Below are 22,021 nucleotides of genomic sequence, written 5' to 3'. Positions count from 1 at the left end.
TGTTAATCACATACAAATTAAATTAATTGCCTAAATTGTAGGCTATTTTCTCCGGGTAATTCAGTTCAGTATTGTCAAGCTAACACGCAAAAAATTTAAATTATTTTTTAAAAAAAACCTCATCAACTCATTAAAGTGCAGCAGGAAAATTAATTACGCAGATTTAATTGCAGTAATTGTTTTTTAAAAAATAATAAAGTGGGAGACATTTATCTGCTTGCAAGAAGGGGACCCCTATGGCGGAAATTATGAGAAGCAAATCACTGAAAATCCCATTGTATAAGAAAACAGAGTTGACACATTTTGGCAGGGCTGCACAAATTTGTAATTGTAGTGTTGCTGTGCCAATATATTTTGATGCTCTCTTCATTCTCTCTCCAATATACCCTCTGTTTATAAGAGCACAATTACTTTTGCTCAGTGTAGCCTTAAGGTGACACAGCTGAAGTGTGTGATCATTGTGTGCACAAATTCATTGCCCACTTCTCCTGTTCTCCCACACATTTGCTCCCCCAGTGTGCCCTGGCACAGTTTTGCCTTCTTAATCGTTGTCTTTCTGTAGAAATCTTCTTCCCATTAAACCTTAAGGCGATGAACCAGATTTTGAGAGAGTTCTAAACACTGAGCTTTCCTGCAGGTTTATAACTAATGGTGATATAAAAAAACTCAAGTATCTTGTTCATTGCTCAATTCATTTAACCACACTTTTCCCTGTGGACTTTCACAATAGAGAGAGAGAGAAAGATAGAGAGCGAGCACATGAAAAAAGACAGAGATTGTACAATCTGGAAAATATTGGCATCGGCAACATAAACAACCACATGCGAGCTTTCATTTGGGTGCTGCTATTCATACATTCCCATCTTTGGCTGACAGCTCAAGTGAAGGAATTGGGGATTTCAGTGAGCCTGAGACTGCTACACAGCTGACGTGACCTCCCAGGCTGCAGACATTCTGTGCCCCTAATGAAACAACTCTAGATACTTGTCAGTTTCTTGCTTCTCTGGGAATTTCCATATGCCACAACAATTTTGAAAGCTGAATGCTGGGCCCTAGCTGGGCAGACTGCAGAGCTGTGTTACAAAAAGCGAACAGCTTGGGCAGGGGCGGAGATGAGGAGCTAATTTTCTACCCGTGCCACGATGAGCGTTTTCATAGCATCAAAAGCGACACTGCTCAACGTGAACACTGACAAATTAATTAATATGTGCATTATAAAAAAAAGCTATTTGCACCGGGAGTCAACATTTCGGTTAATGTCCAAAGCAAAAGTTACAATGGGGTCCCATTCATTTACTCAGTGCTATACTTGTCTTTTTGACTCAATTATGTGAACAATAGATTAAAGGACAAATGTATCAGCAGTTTATGTAAAGCATGACTGATGATTGTACCGAGCAGAAATTGTTTTTAAAAATTGTCCTTGGAAGTGCAAGCACTTCTGCAGAACAATTAACTTAATTAACCAGACTGCATGCATACTCATAAGGCTGTTAATGTTGCTCACATTCAAGCTGACAAATGTGATGTAATGACTTGCCACTCAAGCATAGCTGAAATTCTCCTGAAAACAGCGCTAATACTAACAATTTCATTTTGGTTCTTTGCCTGAAATATCAGTCAGAATAGAAATGAACAGTCCCCCAGCAATATTCTAGCCCCTCAAAATTAATTGGTGACTAAGCAGTTCTATAATGAGTTGAACGTGTTGAAGACTTTGAAGCTCATAGCCTCAAGTATATAAACATGCCAGTGCTGAATTTTAGTGCACTGCACCGCTTCAGAAAGTCTTTAATATAGTGCCAACCTATTTGCACAAATCACTCGAATTATTTCCTCGCCCACAAGTACTTCTGCCCATCAGAACAACAGTCATTTAGAAGTAACATTTGACTTTACAGATCTGAACAACATTCTTGCTTTCTATTTAACACCGTAACAGATATGGATCTTGTAGAAAATGTTCATTGTTTTTGAGACAGTTGATAAGAATTTTAGAAATTTCTCCCCAAATCTTTACTTGGTGTAGCCTTCAGACGAGGGAAAAATAGTATGGTAATGGAAATATAACCCACATTATTTCCCACTAATTAACTTCACTTTTCTTCATATTTGTGATCAAGTTTAATGTTTATGCAGTTGAACAACATAGCACCTGCGCATCCAATAGTGATCTAAAGGAGACTGGGAGAAATTCTATTCCAATTAACTGTCTTAAGTGGGAATCTTAAATGTCTACCTAAACAGGCAGATGGATCTCCATTTAAAATCTCATCTGAACCCTTTTTGGAGAAGCTTCATCCACATTTTGAATGTCAATGTATTTATAGCACGTAGAGATGTCAAGTGAAGGTCAAATCACTGCATGAAAACTTCAACTGTGGCTATTTATTCAAAATAATCCAACCTGCTGTTGTTATGTGATCTTAGAGTACAACTGTGTTGTGCTAATAATGCATCTGAAATCATTTTGTCAGAACCTGTCAGGGGCATTTAATAATTTGTAGCAATAGGGTTACTTTTACTTGGTTCCCTTCAAAAGCAGACAAAGCATTAATTATGTTCCAAGTGCATTTGTTTATTTCGCTTAAATCCCCATTGCTCGTACTGTAGCCTCTTAGCACACAATATGGCGATCAGAATGATAAGTCACTCTTACAGATGCATTCCTTAGACTGTCACTAATATTTGGACTAATCTTTTAGAAATTGTCTGATGCGTGATATAAGGTGCTGGCTTTAGATGTGCATCAAGTATTCTATGTGATAGCAGTTCCTGGTTCTAATGTATATGATTTATACCAACAGCTCATATTGACTGTTAAAAAGTATCATATTAAAAAAGATTTAACTGGGAAAACAGTATGGAACTTAAATCGAGGACACGCACAACTATATAGCTGTTTATTTCAAAATGTAGTAATTCCCAATCCTAATGGAAATGACTTAATATTTGCAAAAAAAAACGTTTTAGTAACCATAACAGAGGTAAGCTCAAAAATATTTTATTTCTTTACATTTTGAATGTAATTGCTGCACCAACATAAAACGATTGGAGTAAATCTCTAAATCTCATACTCTCAAAAATATTGTTTTCCCTCGTGGCTGATTATCGTCCTTAAGATTTTCATAAGTACTTCGCCAGAAAGATCATGTATGTGTTTAATACATGTAGGTATCTTTGCATTTGCCATACCAAAAGTCTCCCATCGAAAGAAAAAAAAGCAGTTCATATTAATAATATCTATGTAAAAGCTTGCAACACTGTCCGACTGTTAACAATGACTATTAATGAGACATTGCTGGGTGCAATTGGCTGCTGTGATTCACTCCCAAAAAACACAGTCAGTCCACTTTATAATATATTCTGTGAAGCGCTTTGAGATATCTGAATGATGTGATAAGCTATTATTATTATTATTATTATTATTAGAGGGACCACTTTTAATACAAATGATATACCTCAGGAATCTACACGTCAGGTTAGGTTCTTGAAGTACCTTATGTGATTTTACGAGATGCAGTTAAGGGTAGAGGGTTGTGACTGAAGTTGGCATAAAATCATTTTCAAATAATCTATTTCAATCCGAAAACCATCAGCACTAATTTGAATACAGTACGCAGTCAACAACCTCCCATTATAAATTGGTCCCTGTCTTAACTGCATCAGCTGATAATATTTTAAGGGATACCTTGTGTTTGATTGCACAACAATAAATGCGGACTTAAATTTACAGAAGGGACACAGAAAGGAAATAGGGAGAGAGAGAGAGAGAGAGAGTAAGGACAGATTTAGATCTAAATAATCAGCGTTTTCTATACCCACCTGCTGGTATTATGCCGAGAGGAAGTGGTGCTCTGACAGGCGTGAAGTTGGAATCTGTGTCTCTCCCTGCATCCATCTGGGCTCGAAGGAGCACACCATGGACCACTTCACTTGCTGTGCCATCACCACCCACACAGACCACTCTGGAAGGTAATAACCCAAACCCAGTAAGAACTGACTCAGTACTATTCATTCTGTCCTATTCTGACACAGATCTGTTAACATCTTATTTTTTTCAATTTAGCAAATGATGGAATTTCCACTTTAGAATTCATTCCGCTCCCCCACACCCCATTGAAACTCTACTGCAGAATACAATACTTCACTTATGTTTCTGTGATTCCAGTGAAGAGATAATCCCAATTTGTGGATAACTCCCCCCAAAAATTTTAGTGGCTTATAAAAGAAACTACTTTGAATGGAAATTTAAATACTTGCAATAACGTAAAACAGTTTAGAAAGCTGCGTGCATTTCAATTCACCTGCATGAAAGACCAAATCTCCATCTGATTATTTTAAATGCAAGTAGATTAAATCTGAAATAAGGAAAGGAATACTGGGCAAAGCTAGGAAATTAATTGGTATTAACCAAAGCATGATAATAACAGTTTATACATGCTATACATATTACAATTATTTAAGCATATGAGAGTGCATCTTATGTAAATCTCAATACATGAGATTAGGCCCAAAATAACCCATTGTAGACCATCCCATATTTATCATTAAATGAGTGCCTTCTTATTCATTATTGCTATTGATGTCCACAGTTGTAATCATCACTTTATTAATAAGTAAAATACAGTACCCAAAGCTCAACCAAATATATTTCAGGAACTAGTCCACAGAATTACGACAGATTCAATTATCCCTTATCCCAATACTGAAATGTGATTAATATGTACGGTGACAATTAAAAGTACGAGACATAATAATGGGATTTAATAAGCACAAGACTGCTGTTAAATGAAGTTAGGGTGAAAAACTGATGGACTTAATCTCCAATCAAATCCTATCATATTTCTCTCTATTAGGGTGCGACTGAGCAGCTATCTATGAACTCTGCACTAAACTGAAAATAAGGTGACAAGTTGACAGAAGTTTATTTCTACTCCATCTTATTAATCCTGTGGCCTGTCAGTATAGCAGAATGCACTTCCACTGTTCTTAAACACGGACACCATTTCTAATTATTGCTGCCTAACTTCTTATGCCACATTAAAAATTACAGTAAAAAAGCCTACAAATAAGATTGCACAATGAGAGGTTAGTAAGTTGAGGAACCCAGAGCATGACTATATTTGGTTCCCAATTCCTGTAATGACTGAAATTTCTACAGTAATTGCTATTTTACTTGTCCGAATGTTCTGTCACTAGCAATAAATTGCACTGGCAAAAAAAGTGTACTAAAATGCCACTAATTTCCTATTAATCATCACTGCATGTTTCCAAATTCAGCATGTGTAAATGAAGCTTTAATTTAAAGCTGCTGGTAATTATCATTAATGTGCAACCTCTAACATTCTGCCTACATGGCATTTTATTAATATGAAAACCTTGTCACAAGTAAGTGTTACCTATTAATGTGAAACAAGACACACAGATGCACTGTGTTATAATGTAAAACAAAATTATACTTTGTGATAATTCACCCTCTTGTACTCTGATCCAAAATAACCGTCACACCATTCAATGGTTGCAATCTAATGCGATAAGTAATGATGTCAGTTATGTCAGCTTTTTCCAGAGTGTTGACTCATTCAATGGATATTCTGGAACTGGGGAAATATTAGAAATAGCTAGGAGAGGGCAAAACATTTAAAACTAGTGCATTGTGCACAACCAACAGATAAACTCATGTGAGTGACCTGGAGTCTGATCAGAACGATTCCAAATTATGCTTATCTGAAAGCTCTATCGTAATCTTCTTTAAAAGGTAGATGGCAATAAAAATTACAATTAGGTGTTTCATTTTATTCAGTGATCATGAATTATGAACGGTCCACTACTGCGATCCTGCTTAATATAATTAAACATCAAATAAATGTCAAATAATTTTATGCAAAAGAAAATGTTTGTATACGGCATTTGAAGGGTCATTCAGTACTCAAAGGGACGCCGGGTGAAACATTTCACGTATGACAAACTGTCCAGAAGTATAAACTGTAGGTATGAGTTCTATGGTAGAAAAAAAATTAAGATAAACTCTCTATAATATTATGATTGTACCGCAACTAAACAGAGTAAATAAGCACAACCAATATTAAAGGAGGGATAAATCTGGACTATCGTGCAAGTATGGGAGCTAAACTATTGTGTAAAACCCTAAAACCAGCAATACTTTCGGCGAAGGTACTTCATCATTGTTTACAGAACAGGTAATTAAATTCCCACCTGCTGTGCCTATACGTGGGAGAATATTTCACCGGTAAAACGGTTTCAATAGCAAATGGTTGCTTATTGCTATTGAGTTGTTGATACCAGATACTCCATTTGTGAAGCAAGGGCATTTTCACTAAAATTTCATTGTTGATTCTGCCAGCAATTTATTACTGCAAAGGTTTTGGTACAAAGTATACATACCCATCAAATTCTTGCAGCTCACACTCTTTGAGAACTGAAAAAGCGTGCCCTTGATACTCTGTAACTACAGCAGAAAGATATTGTCAGTAACAGAAGCAAAGTTAGCTAAAGATCCGGCAACAGTTATTTAATTTGCCACTTTGCCAATGAACTCGTGAGAGATATTTGTGCGGGGTTAAAGTCTGACAAAAAAGTACATTATTTTATGATCAAGAAATAACACGATGCAAACACATCAGTAAAGACGTCAACAATATTTTTCCAAGGAATACTTAAACTAAATCCTATAGTTTTTGTGTTCATAACCCACAATTCGGAATCGGTAAATACTTCAAATTGAAACTGAAGTTCTTGGATTAAGCTGATAATCATTTCGCCCACAACGTATGCTTTCAATTCACTTGACAGTATATTCTGTGAAGCGCTTTGAGACGTCTCGAAGATGTAATAAGGCGCTATATCAAATGCAAGGATTATTATTATTATTATAGTGTAGCCTGTAAGCTAATTAAACAGTTATTTGCGACTGACACCTGCTAACATTTGCATTTAGGTAGCAACAAATTAAGTGATTTTAATCAGAGATATAAAGAAACAGGAGTATTATCATCTTGAATGTACAAATAGGAAATGAGGCAAAGCACCGGTGTCAACAGCGAATAATACTAGAGGGAGGGTGGCAGAGTGACACACCAGAGCTTCCATCCTCCAGAGGGTCTGAAGCTGTCACTCTAAATTGCAATCTCTACCGCTGTTCATGCCCTACGTGGCATTCTAGATGCCAGTGTAAATGGGATGAGCTGGCATGCTGCAGATGGCACGAAGCATCATAACCACATTTAGCATTTTCTAGGGCAGCTTTGCCAGAAGAGATAGCCCAGCTGCACCTGCCCATCAAAGATTTCTGCTGACTGACGTGACATTTGCAGATGGATTTTTTTGCGTAAGAATGTGCATTATTTTCTGCAAGATTACATTAATCCTTCATGCTTGTCTGTTTCCCGGTACCAGTGTGTCTCTGGTCTTAACTTCAATAATACACTATTTGAAAACTAAGTCAATGCTGATCATTCAGTTTACGCAAGCAATGACTAAAGGTTTAAGGTCACTGCCTACAATAGAGAGTCTCCCTTATATCGCGCACATTTACATTAATAAAAATACTGTTGTGCATACAGCATCAACATCAACAATAATAGCATTGGTAAAGAATACTCGCAGGTCTGCATGAAATTCTAAAATCCTGGGTTTGCAATCGTAATGATTTTGAAAGAGAAAAGTAATTCACTGGTTTTTTTTTTAGTTTTCACAGAATCCATTTTGTTTTTAACTGCCAGTGAGTACATTTGTATCACGATATAATTAGAAAATATTCTTGTGCAAGTCATACAGTGGACCTGTAGGGGGAGTAATGAACAGTGAAATAAATGGGATTATCGGACCAACCATTTCAACTGCACGTGACCCAGAAAATAAATCTACTCCAGAGAATAAAATGACTCATGTACTGTTACACAAGTACTCAGTATCACTGTTTAATTCTCAGAAAGTAAAAGCGTTATCCTATAGAGAATTACAGCAGCGTGCGTGCAAAATTAAAAACTGTAAGAATCCATTTTCTATTGTTGATCGAACAGAAACTTTGAACTAGGAAATGTATTGTGCTACATTGCAATGATTTTCATTCCTATTTGCGCTATCTTACAGTGGAGAGTACAGCACTAATTTCCACCAATGTTAAATAAAATGAATAAAATGCGCATTTTAAAACCTGCACATCATTCCAAGGGATAATTGATGACCTTGCTGAGCTCTGCAAATAATCTTTATTATATTAAATTTAAAAATACTTTAAGAAACTCTCAGCGTAGTACCTTACAATTTGTATGAAAAGATTCCATATAAAATTCACCACTCTGCCAGTATTTTTAAATGTTAATCCTGATATACATTTCTTATTAGTCCAGCATGTATTTTGTATTACTCTGTGCTGCATCAAAAACTGCTTAGTCAAACAATACATGAAGATCATACAGAAACAAAATACTGTTCATATTGATCCTTGCCTTTCTGTCAGGCTTTACGTGGGCTGATGTGGTTGAATCTTTCAGTTAAACGAAGGAAAGCACAAAAGCCAGCTCCTTCGACAATTGTTTTACAATCTATATCTAGCAAAGCCTCTACCCCATCTTTTTAATCTCTTGCGGAAAAGCTCTACTTAACTTCTCCTTGACCCTCAAAGAACAACAAGAAGAAACTCCAGAATATCTAACCATCTCCACTTCTCTACTATGTAACCCTGGCCAGTTGCTTCCAACAAATACTTTGGTTCCTGCAAAATAGGAAGCATTGTGTTTGAATGAGTATTTGATCTCATCTATGTTTATACTTATCCTTATCACCTTCAATTCCCTAAATATTTATGCAGTTCATGTTTGAAAGAGATAAACTACACAAAATTAACTGCCTTCACCAGAAGTCTCTGCTCCTATTTTGCCCTCAAGCTGTCCTATACTCTAAAATGGAAACTTTCTCATTGCCATTAATGCTGGATAATTTTGATAAAAAAACAGGGATTATATATAACATGAGATATCTTCTGAGTATTCTTTCTTCCACCAATTATAGGGCAGTTTGACAGTAAAGTATCCTCCATATAGCATCCTGTCTGATACCAATTGAACCTCACCCACTGTGGGTACATATGAAATCAAAACTTTAGGTAATTTTCTACCTAGCTGTTTATCTCTTCTGTTCCGTCTGCCTGGAAGCTGAAGCTGTACGAATGTTGGAAGGAAAACGAAGCAACTTAGTGGACTAAGTGAGACATCTCAAAGATGTGGTACACATCTTTGCACAATATCAAATGCAAGGATTATTAGTTATTAAGTAATTGCTCAGAAAAGCAGATCTTTAAAAAAATTGAAAACATTATTTAGTTTACAAAGATGTACCAATATATCGGTAAAATTCATTTTTGCATGGATCAAATATACATTTGTGCACTAGTGCAAACACACCATGGCACAGACTGAGCACAACATCTGTCTGTCTCTTTCAACTCAAACTCTGCACTTAGACGAACTGCCAATAGTAGATAACAACCTCTACAAAATATCAGCTATTGTTTTACGTTATTGAATCTAGTGATAAAACAATATTCGCACCATCTTTTTGACATTCAGCAACCTAGCAAGCTATAAAACCTAACCTTGAAATGTATCAATTTAGAATAAATGTCGCATATGTTGAGAATGCTTTGTATACACTTGTTTTTAAAGCAGAAAGTAGATAAATCTACCTAGAGGTTCTTTGCGCACAACCTATGCACGGAGTCAGAGGGATTAGCTGCACATCCAGTTTTCCATGTTATACTAAACCCAACAATTAATAAAAGCTACCACGTTGCCTAGGTGCCAGTCTCAGATGTCAGCCATGGAGATGCAGATATGAAACTCTATTGCTAACTTACTGGTGATGTCAGTCTTGATGTCAGCCAGCTTGAAAAGAGGTGCAACTTGTTCATCGTAGATCTGTTTGGCTTCTTTTTTGTGACTATGTGGGTTGACGATCACTTTCAGAGACTTAGGCCTATTTGGAAAACCTATAGGACAAATTTAAAGATTTATTAAAAACACAACAATGTTCGTTTTCCACAGTAGCTTGCGTAAGCAGCCAAACGGGTTTATAATACTAAATAAAAACAATAATCCTTGCATTTGATATAGTGCCTTTCACTTCAGGAGGAAATCTCAAAGCGCTTCACCAGATTTTATTGTAAGGTGTAGTGATCGTGTATTTTGTAGGTGGATGTGCAGCCAAGTTTTGTATGGCAATGTTGCTCAAACAGCTACAACGTGAATAACCATTTATATCTGGGGGATTATTGGCACTCAGAATAAACACCCTTCTCTTTAAGAATAGTGTCACAAGATCTTTCAAATCCACCTGAACAGAACTGCAAGGTCTTGGTTTAATATTTCATCCAAAGAATGACACCTCAGATAACACAGCACTTCCAGGCACTGCAATGGAGGGTCAGCCTACACTGCGAGTACAAAGTCTGACATGTGGCTTGAATCCACAATCACCTAAATCAGAGCCAGGTTGACTTGTTCTATTTATAGAATAACTAGGATTACATGCCCTCTTCCACACACAAAATTCAACAGACAGCAAAATGCATTGCTTAATTCTGTTATTTTCTTACAAGAATGTCAATTGAAAGAATATGAATATTACATTTAATAGTGTACACAAGACAACAATATAATGTTAATATTCATGCACTGATGGCCATAGTGCATGCTTATACCCCAAATATGTACTTCAAATTGGAGTGGAAAATATCTGGTATAATCTGGTAGAGTCAATTTGTTTGATCATCAAAAACTGCTGACTGAGTGTGGACCTTTTCAATGTATAACAGTGGGTCAAAAAAAATCCCAATCTTTCCCTCTCAGAGTGGGGAATTCACTCATTCCAACTCTGCCACACACTTGATTTGTGCACTACTGTTGTACACTAGCTTGAACGATGCAACCCAGACAAAATACTGCAGATCTCACTGTATACAATACTCGCTGTACGATTGCTCTGTTTCACAATGACAGGATTTATTTTCACCCCACGCAAAAGGTCAGGAGCTGAGTACTTGTTTGCAATCTTGATTTTCTGCCAACAACTGGGAGGTGACTGGTGAGTTGGAGAAGCCGTAAAAATATATCTATATATTTCCTTGTGACCCGTAAAAGCAGAATCAAATCTAGATAGGCTCTTGGATTTCGCCATCACAAGAATGGTTAAATATAGCATACGTTACGACATGCTGCAACCAGAATATTTTCTAATTGGCTATGGGTCTTAAGGTTTATTAATTAAATTTTACTCCACGAGGTTGGGCTTCAGCTGTGCTTTCCAGTCCAGCTGGGGAAAGAACTGTAAACTGTAATAATCTGGAAGTACATTCTCTCCCCCACCACCGCTCCCCCTCAATTCCCTCAGAGCCTGCTCATTATGTGAATCTGACACCTGAATGACCCTGGGGCCAATGAAGCCTTGACCTACTAATGAGTCTGGGAAGAAGTGAAGAGGGCAGCAATGACTCATTCCACCATTACCTATAGTATTGTAGGAAGAGCAAAGGAAGAAAAAAGGCTAAGGTCACAGTTCAGATTTGAGACTCGAGCCAAGGGAATCGGTTCCTCTCTCGGGGGAAAGGAAGAGGAACACCTCTCGACAGGGACTCAATGATGACTCTGGCTCACAGTTGGCGATGAGATCTGATATTACAATTTGCTGAGTTTCGAGCCTGCCAAAAGCCAGGGCCACAGCGGGAGCAGGTGCAAAGGAGATTCACTGCTGTTTGTCAGACTCGGGAAGGTGAAACGACTTGAAGAGGATAGGCAAGGGGGGAAAAAAATGAACAGAGTTAACCTTTAAATATATTCCAATATTTTGCGTTTTTTATACCCGAGTGTTTTGTTTTTATTCTTTTGGTCGGCACTGAAGAAAAACAGTTTTTGAAACTGCTTAAGAACAAATAGGCCGTCTCTATATAAATACCGTAAGTGTGCTTCAATTTCGCACAGCACGTTTCCACAGCGGTTAGAATTATTTTCTAACACTGACAAAAGTAATTAGGTAAAATACCAGGATTTTAACCCTTTTCCTTTCCATTATGCTTCGCAGTTTGAACAAAATCCACCCAAGATGAACTAGTGTCAAATATTAGTGTTGCTGGCTTCTGTGTTGGTGAAGTAATTATACGTCAGTGTGTTTTGGGACACTCAAGCTACAAATTTTGGCTTGGTTGTTGAGTGCATCACAAAGCAACGTTAGGCAGTCAATACATACTGTGGATTTTTTTTAACACTTTATTGATGAACATAGTCAGGCAAATTCTTCCTTCGTTATTGTATTTTCACACCATTTCCTTGGTCTGCCTGTTCAAGCACCTGGAGGATGGATTTGTTGTCAGCTCCTAGGTTACTGCTTATTCACCCCAGTAAACAGTTGATGGTAGATGCCAAACACCAGGCATCACTATGACAAACACACCCACGCTCCCTCTCTCTCCCCTCCCATTTGCTGGGAGGGTCTCAAATTGCTTTCGGCCAATTAGAGGAAAATTGGTTCACAAATTCTAACCGTGGGTTTTTTACACACAGGTTTAACAGGAGAGTAAATGGTGAACTGACTGTAGTGAATTAGTGAATGGTGTTGATTCAATTAACTTCAGTTCCACTGTAACTTCCAGTTACATGATGGACTATCTAACTGCAGTTTCACCATGTCAACAACAATATGATTTGAGTGTGAGGTGCTAAGTAGCATAGCAATGCAATGCAATACCTACTTACCCAAAACACCACAACAGGTGAGATGTTACTTGGAAAACAAGTTTAGTTATAAATGATAAATTCAATGGATCAACAAAAATTTTAAGAGATGGTTTTTAACATTATTACAGAGACGGTTGAACTCTCAGCAAAAATACTGATGTATGTCACGTTCTGCACTTAGTTGCACTTGCCCATGGCTTACCTCCGCCTCAGGCAATGTAATTTTGTAGTAGTAAATATAAATCAAACCTTGACTCCTTTGAAATTGCTTTCAGTGGTATAAACTGGGTCCTAACCTCTGCCTGGATAGTCAACCCAATATAATTTCAAGGTTTCTTCTTCCTATCTATCAGAATGCATTAGCTTTTTTTTTGTTAGCTGGGTATCTGACACACGCGGAAACCCACCACCGTGCTAAAGAGTATCTAAACCAAACTGAAATTTCCATGCAACCCACCTACACATGGAAATTCCAGAGGTAAATTGTTGGAATGGAATGCGCACTCTCTCCCTGGAGGGATGCATCTTGCTTACCTAATTCTGGAAAGTTTGTTTCGATGCTGTAGATTCTACGCACTCCTACATAGTTCGTAAAGCAGAGTGGAAAGTAGAGCAATGGTTAAAGTGCATGTATTATTTTACGTATGAATAGCCATACCACAAAGGCTGCAAACTGGTAGTTTAACATTTAGGTGCTTTGGGTTCTTGATTGTTGTAATTCCTAATGGGAATATTAAATGCTGCAAAAAAATACTATTTGAGAGAAATATTAAAGATAAAGATAATTAATAATCTCCCTATTCAGGCAAACATATACCAATATTGTAATATCTAAAACTACATGGGGGGGAATAGTGTAGATTTTTTTGTCTATTTCATGTAATGTAAGAAACCATAACTGAAAAGCTTTGCATGATACTCGGAAAATTAAGTGTGTCTTTTGGGAATTGTACATGAGACATTACAGTCCCCATCTGGAATAGTTTATTTTTACATGACATTCTGTAGTTTCAAAATTAGAACTTCACTAACTTTTTTTTTAAAAATTGGAATATCAAAATAATCAATGGATCTGCAATTTTTCAAACTATCATAAAGCTTAATTTAATGAAGGTTACTCTAATTTACTCTAACTTTATTGTTTATGCTTTCTTTGCCTCCACTTTCAATTCCAAATGCATTATTAACCCATTAAGTATCAAATGTGCTTTCCAGTTATCCAATTTTTCATTGCTCAAATGCCACAAAATGAATTTCCCCATTGGTAACTTTATATAAGTACAAAGGCAAAGCTGCTGACCATTTCTAATTAACAATCTAGTGATTTGAATAACCGAAATGCTATATTAAATATATTGTATAATGTTAAAATTATTGTATTGGTTACTTCAGTCCACCAAGAGCTGTTTTCTTCTGTCATTGGTAGCTTTTTCCTTTACTTATCCAACTGGGAAAAAGCGGCAGCCTGCAATGAAAGACCAACTGTTCCTCTGATTGTAACAAATGTGCTAATGCACACTAGTTTAAACTTGATCTATCAGGGATCTATTGAACCATGAAGGCTGAGGGTTAATCAGGGCGCTAAGGAAACAAAGGCCGCCAGGCCAGCAGACACGCTACTTTCAGGCTCACATCTGTGCCTCTCTTCACACTCTTCCCTCAATAGCACTTGGTACCTGTTGATGAAATCCAAACTGGCCAGCAAACACAAGTCACGACTATTCTCACGTTTAATCTCAAACCTTTCCAGAAGAATAAACAAGAAATACCAGATTTGATGTATCCTTGGATTTGAGAAATTGGCTGATGGGTTCAGTTTAATATAAACCTGACCAAAGTTAATATGTAACATTCAAATGAAACTCCATGCTTCACTGCATTGAATGCTATGCCCTGACCGGATCGGTGTCTGTCAAATACAGCATATGTTGATAAAGGAACTCATGAAATTCAAAAATTAACATGAGACAGAGTAAGCATACTAATATGTAAATGTTTCACAGTGAAATAATAAGCCTCCTGTGTCTGAGATATCAACCACTGATAGTGATTTTGGATGAAAACATTAGTAGTCTGTTTCAAAACTCACCAAGGAATGCGGAAAGTTGCTTTTTAAAATAGGTTGTCTTATTTATTACCAGCTAAAGCCTTACACTTGCCATACAAATAAAATAGCTAAATTATATTGTACCACTGTTTAATGCGGTGAAGGTGTTCACCAAAATGTTAAAAACAAGTCAATTATTAATGTGATACACATTTAACTTGTCATTAATAATAATATTCCTTATATTTGATATAGCACTAATTCTCTCATAGTTTTGTGACCCTTGGACTTATAGACGAATAGAGGAAATAACATTTTGTGCTAAGATAAAATCGAACAGGCAGAATCAATACAAGTTGTTGAATGACTTGTTATTTTATGAATTAAGAAACCTGTTCACTTGTGCACTTAAAATTCCCTTAAAATGGAAGTTAAAAGCAAACAAAAATATTTACTCTACTGAGTGGATTTTTATTGAGTACGTTTTGCTCACGGGCATTTTCCATTGTTAAGTACGGTGAACTTTCATTTTATGGCAGATTTCATATTCCATCAGCTTAGTTTCTGAATGAATGTTTCCCTGTACTATGCTCTTACATTCAAGTAATTATTAACTATATTTACTGAAATACAGTAGTTGGTTGAACTGGTTATAACTGACAGCTGCATGATGAAGAACCGTTAGATAGTAGAAATAACTTGCATTGATGTAGCACCTTTGACATTAAATAAATGCCTGAAAAACTTTACAGAATATAATCGATCAGAAATGAATGTGAACGTTATATGCAAATGCAGAATCCAATCTGTGTCTGCAATGTTTCATAAGCAATGAGTAGTCATTTAATTTGATCGCATAAAAAAACTGATAACTCGTAACCAGCAAAAACGGTAATTAATTATTCTGCGTATTAAGCAAGCTATAAATTCCACGGCACATTATAGATTGATTAGGTAACCGGTTCAAATTCAAATACGGAGTGATATCAGTGCGACACTTTTAATCCATTTCCCCCACATGGTCACCTGTTCTCAATTGTGAGATTATAAGCATAAAATATTAGAACAACAACTTGCTTTTATATAGCATCTTCATGCAGGGTAGCATCCCCCAGAGCGCTTGATAGTGGCGGAGGATGATGCTGAGTTGGGAGGGTGGAAGGTGACCGTAGGCACGGTCAAAGAGGAAGGTCTTCAGGCCTTACATGAAGATGGTCCCATTACCAGTGATATAAACAGAATTTGTATACACTGTAAAACTGAAACCAGCAAGCAAAGTAATGCAATCACTGTGCACAAAGCAGGCCTGCTCACAAAACCTCTTGTAAGATGGTGTGTCATGGCGAGCTCCTAAATGCAGGTTTGTTTAATGAGAATGCTTAAGTTAATAGATAGCACAAAAGGAAATAATTCAGGCATTTAAAGTGCTTGGTTTATTGCATTTTATAATGGAATTGGGGCCATTCTCCTTGTGCTGGAGTTATACCACGCTGATATAATCAACTGTTTGAAAAAANTTCAACAGATAGCTGTGTATTTTAGTGCCTCTTGTGTATTATTCCTGGATCCTTCTGAAGGGAGAGAGATTGGTTTCGCAAATGCTCTAATAACTGGCAAGCCTGGCTTAATACAGATAAATGCAAGTTGTTCCATGCTCCACCAAATCAGAAGAGTGTGAGGCATAGCATCACGGAATGATGTATTCTCTTTATCTTCCACGGGTGATATTTCTGAACATCTGCTTCACCTTCACCTTACTGTGCTCAAATCCTATTTGGAGCACTTTCCACCACAAGTGTCTCCATGCTGCCTATCTTGATGTGGACTCATTTCCATCTTTCACGTGTTTTCTCTTTGGTATAATCTACAGAGGTATGTTTCCACTTTAACTTTGTGTTCTTCAAATTCTTGCCGTTAGATACTGACCTTTACCTTACCAATTACTAGATCATGACTACATGTGCAGAAGCTAGTATTTCTACTACTTCCTACTCACTGTAACCCATCAATTTTGTACAAACTGATCATCATTTTTATTTCTTTTATCGATTTGCCATGTTTGCATTTAGCCAGATACCTGGCTAATGGATTTGCCTTTAAGGGCAGAGTTCAACTTGTGGTATGTTTACATTATTGTTGGTTGCCATGTTGTTCTTTCAATTCCCTCTTTGCATGTTGTTGCACGAGTTATTCACCAGATTGTCTTTAGATTAATTGAAGACTACTGCATAGAAGAAGGTGTTGGAGGGAATGAGGAATGGGTGGAGACTCATGTGGAATATAAACACCGGCACAGATTAATTGAGCCCCTTTGCGGGCTGTACGTTCTTTGTAAATGTTTATATAAAACTGGAGTTTTCACGCGCTGCAAATACAGTGTGTTTCAACTGATAACTATATTTGATTGATTTGAGTCATGAAGAATATATTACCACATGGGGTTCATTAACTGCACACTGTAGTTTTGTTAATTCCACAGTTAAAGGTGTTACACAACTGGCCAATCAACCACGAGTCAGTGCTGACCTTACCCATGGTTGCTGACATAAGCAAAGGTAATTTTGTCTCCCTAATCCAGCTCACAGAGCTTCTCTCAAGGGAAAATGATTTAGCAGCATTACAGCCTATAAAACAACAGGGATTATCCCACTATAGAAACAAGGTAATCTTTCATTTACTATTCCGAGAGTTTATGATGGTATAATTTTTCATTCGCAAGAGAACATGTGGTACATTTGATATTTATAGGAGCTACTCAGATTACAATACATTTCTTTTCTTTTTCACCTTTCCGAGAAATGTTTTTTTACTCATTAGGAAATGGTGTGTGTAGGTGGGTGGGGGGACAAAATTAGGGATACAAAATTAGGGATAAGTAACAAGAGGCACAGTTTCTATCAGGAATTTAAAATTTGACTTTTTTTTCAAAGCAATTTACTCAGACAGCTGACCTTCTTCAGCATACAATCTCAATGCGTAATGATGTCACAGAACAAGTACATAAAGTTTCAGGGAAACAGCACCACATCTCTGGGAAGCTGACACTCTTGGCATTGCTTCCTGTGAAAACACTTCCTATGCATGCGGTAGACTGGCAACATTTTAGTCCTCATGCCAACAAAATCAAATAAAATGTTGGCAGGAACAAAGCTCAAGTTTTGCGAAATAAAACGCAAGTCTGTCCACAATCGTAAGAAAACACAGGAAAAGAAAATAGTTTAACGTGAAGTAACACTGAAACATTCCTAGCAGTTTCCTGACCACAACCAAGTAGACGTCAAATCACATTTCCATCTAGGTTGAAAATTCGTAGATGTTTTAAAAATATGCTCGCTAGAAATAATCTAATAATGCTCCCTAATCTAACAAAGTATCATTCTCTGGTGCTTTTTTTTAATATCATGATATAATTATTTAAAAAGGATAAGTGTAAGAAATCACATGCGGTATGAAGGGAACCTTCTTCACGTCTATAAACGTTCACTTAAAGATAGGCCACAGATAGGTTCATAGATAAACTTATAAATAATAATAAATAATAATTATAATTATCCTTGCATTTGAAATAGCGCCTGATCACGTCGTTGAGACAACTCAAAGCGCTTCACAGAATACACTGTAAAGTGAGTTGACTGTGTATTTTGTGGGACGAAACGCGGCAGCCTGTTATGTTATACTGATTGTACATCATCACTCTCTATTTGCACGTTACCTTGTGCAAGGCAAGTCTTCGAAGTTTCTTGCTGGGTCTCAGCCTGAAAATAGAAGGAGCCTTGCTGATCTATCAGTTCTATAACCAAGTCTAGTTTGGGGTCCAGTTCAGAAGTTATGAAAACATTACGCTTGCAAAATGTAACATACCATTTCTATGAAGTCCATGATTGTTCAAGATCTATGATGGTATCCTCGCGACCTTCCCAAGAGATGGAAGAATCACAGACTTTAGCAGCCTCGGGCAACTTGAGAATCAATTCTGTTTCAAGTTGTTTGCAAGCTGGGGTAATAATTCCTTCAAAATAAATTGAAATAACTTGGTGACTCAATCCACAACTGTTTGTGGGACGCTGCTGTGCGCAATTGGCTGCCGCATTTCGCCCACAAAATATACAGTCAATTTACTTTACAGTATATTCTGTGAGCGCTTTGAGACGTCTCAAAGACGTAATAGGACACTACGTCAAATGCAAGGATTATTATTATTATTATCTGTGGGGGAAACAGCGCCTGCAATCTATCCATAATAGTGCTGTAAACTAAAGGTGCCATCAGAACAAGAAGCTAAGCGTTGATGAGGCCATTAAGATGGAAACAACCCAAGGCATTTCAGAATGGAACAATTAAAAAACACTATTATTCTCTCCAAAGGTCTGGCAAGTAGGGGCTCTAGGGAAAAGCCAATGGAACAGGAGCCATTTCATGGGTTACCCTGCTCAATTCTAATGAAATAAACTACAAGATAACTTATCTTTCTTCCTTCCTCTCTCTCCATCTCTTTCTTCATTTTCTTCCCAGTTTGATATCTAGTGAAATCCTGTGTTTATTGATGAAATAATAAGTGTTTATTGATTGCCTGGTCTGATAAGGCTCTGAATAAGGAACAAAGAATGATCTTAATTGTACCTGAACCATTGTGCTCATCTAATATCCATTCATTGGTGTGTTATATAGTTTTCATTCATTCAATAATTATTGTTTCAGTATCTTTGATTCAATTCGAAAACACAGCAGATTAAAAACTGTAAATACAGCCCCAGTTTACTAGAGTCAATGCAAAGACAACTCTTACACAGTGTAAATTTTGATGAGTGGTCTGTGGGACTACACTCTGGCTTGGGGCTGGGAGCAGATTTCTGCCTAGTGGTCTAATAACTTTTTGTTTAAAAAAATAATAGCGTTCAGTGCCAGAGAGGAGTTCTGCCCTGATTTATTTTCATTCAGTCAGTGCTTGGCTTTCTCTGAACTCAGGTCTGGGTGATGGAAATTCAAGGAAGCAGCATAACGTAGGTTCCTACTCCAAATCGCATCACTTCTGCCTTTGTTTCGCCCACAAAATATACAGTCAATTCACTATACAATGTATTCCGTGAAGCGCTTTGAGACATCTCAACGATGTGATAGGGGGCTGTATCAAATGCAGGGATTATTATTATTATTATGGTTGTTTGTATTCCTGCAGTATAACTGGAGAATTAAGCTTTGTACACAAGGGTGGAGCCTGTTGTGTCGGGCACCAGGTGATTGGTGTATCTACATTTGCATTAGTCTTGCTCAGCTGCGCCCAGCATTACATTCAAAACTAATAATAAGGAAAGGGTCAAGCCATAGCCCTGAGGGAGCCTGGCTATGGCACACTGGGATACATTTCTGAAAAGGAATGACGAGAAAAGCATGAATGGAGGATTGGAAGTTGGAAAGATTATAGCCAGAAGGAACCACAACAGTGATCTGTTCAATGACATTTAACAACACGTGTAAGACATTGGTTCTCAGTCATTTGCATCAGTGAGGAAGGACCCACAAATAGCCCAGAGGTGAATCACTAATTAATCTGGAGGATTATTGGCTAAAACACCACCCTTTTCAAATAGTGTCGCTGACCTGAACAGACAAACACAACCATAATTTAACGTCTCCTCTCAAAGATGATATGTTTTTGCTCAATTTCGGGAAATTTTGCTGTGGGTATTCAGTTTTATGAAATAACAGCCAAACAGGAGAGGAAGGAGGTATACACACCCTTTTTTTATGTTTAGCTGGATGTCTGACACATACAGAAACCCATCACCATGCTTAAGAATGAACAAACCAGACGAAGAGTTCAAAATATTTTGGCTACGGGTGCAAATGTAATGCACTCTCCTCACTGGAGGGATGCACCCTGCTTACCTAATTCCAGAATGTATTAAGTTGGTAATAGCCAAGGCTTGGAGATCTCAGAGTATTGGTTGGAGTACTGCTGGCGCTAAAACCAACTAAAACTGCATAGCTTGCCAATGCAAGCACTGTCCAGCAAACATCCTGCTGCTTTTCCAGCTGAGATGACCCGACTACGAGAATATTGGTTTGCGAGCTTAACAGGAGCAGAGAGGGCAGTAGAATCCTGTAGCTCAGTGGTTAGAGCACTCGCCTCGCAGGAGAGACCTGGGTTTGATTCCCGGCAGGGCGAAATGTTTGGCAAGTTTCCTTACTCCACACGCCTCTATTTACCTAGCAGCAAATACGAACCTGGTTCTTAGCCGATTGGCGGATCGCTTTTCCGGGGATAATAATCCCTAAAAGAAAACAATAATAATTTGGTCACTTAATCCACGACTGTTTGTGGGACCCTGCTATGTGCAATTGGCTACCGCGTTTCGCCCACAAATATACAGTCAATTCACTTTACAGTATATTTTGTGAAGCGCTTTGAGACGTCTAGAAGATGTGAAAAATGCTATATCAAATGCAAGGATTATTATTGTTGTTATTATTATGATTATCAAAACGCAAAATACTGCAGATGCTGGAAATCTGAAAGAAAAACAGAGGTCGCTGGGAACACTCAGCAGGTCAGGCAGCATCGAGGGAGAAAGCAAAGTGAGTCATAATATTAATTATTATTATTATTATCTATGCCCCCAGTCCTGCCAACATGTGCAAAGATGTAAATCCATCTGATCGACGACAAGCCTCACTAGCTTTGCTACCATCATTTATCACACTGTATTTTGTCGCTTTTCACAAAATGTAAAATGTGATTGTCCAATATCAAAAGAACCCGGCAATAGTCCTAAACTTGTCCATGAAGTTTTTTAGTTTTCAGATTACTGTAAACACGTATGGTCTTTGTTCAACCCAGTCTCATTACTTACCATTCAGAATATCTTTCAAATGTTTAAACCAAATGTTGCAGTGATCTTCGCTTAAGTTGCTCAGATGGATAGCATGTTCTTTGAATTTATTTTGTCCCTTGTTCATACACACGAAGATGGTGATTCCTAATAGAGTTCCTCCCTTTTGTTGCCCCACAGATCGTCGACGTTTCAGCTTAACGGCAAACACGTCTTTCAGCTCCACAAACTCTTCCTTACACTGAGAAGTGTCACCTGTATCAAAAGCACAACATTACTCTCGGGAACTCTTTGGTTATTCACAGAAAAAAATACATAAAATCATCATTTGTACACAGGCGTACAGTGTTTAACTGAAGATTAAAGCAGAATTAATGCTTTGACAACAATAG

At 37.4% G+C, this 22,021-nt stretch overlaps 1 protein-coding gene across 1 annotated transcript in view; it reads right to left on the bottom strand.

The window, feature by feature from the left end:
• The window catches only part of cerkl (ceramide kinase-like), a gene marked incomplete at its 5' end in the record, with an annotated part of 42,170 nt that overhangs the window by 8,899 nt on the left and 11,250 nt on the right, over positions 1-22,021 (bottom strand). Inside the window, 4 exons of the mRNA XM_042336246.1 lie at positions 3,826-3,968; positions 6,409-6,472; positions 9,881-10,012; positions 21,651-21,884. Of these exons, the coding sequence (XP_042192180.1) occupies positions 3,826-3,968; positions 6,409-6,472; positions 9,881-10,012; positions 21,651-21,884 (573 nt within the window). The remainder of the gene's footprint in view (positions 1-3,825; positions 3,969-6,408; positions 6,473-9,880; positions 10,013-21,650; positions 21,885-22,021) is intronic.

Source organism: Callorhinchus milii, unplaced genomic scaffold (genome assembly GCF_018977255.1).
Source record: "Callorhinchus milii isolate IMCB2004 unplaced genomic scaffold, IMCB_Cmil_1.0 Scaffold6, whole genome shotgun sequence".
NCBI classification, from domain to species: Eukaryota; Metazoa; Chordata; class Chondrichthyes; order Chimaeriformes; family Callorhinchidae; genus Callorhinchus; species Callorhinchus milii.
Note: the sequence above shows the minus strand (reverse complement) of the source record. Positions and strands in the feature narration are given on the sequence as shown.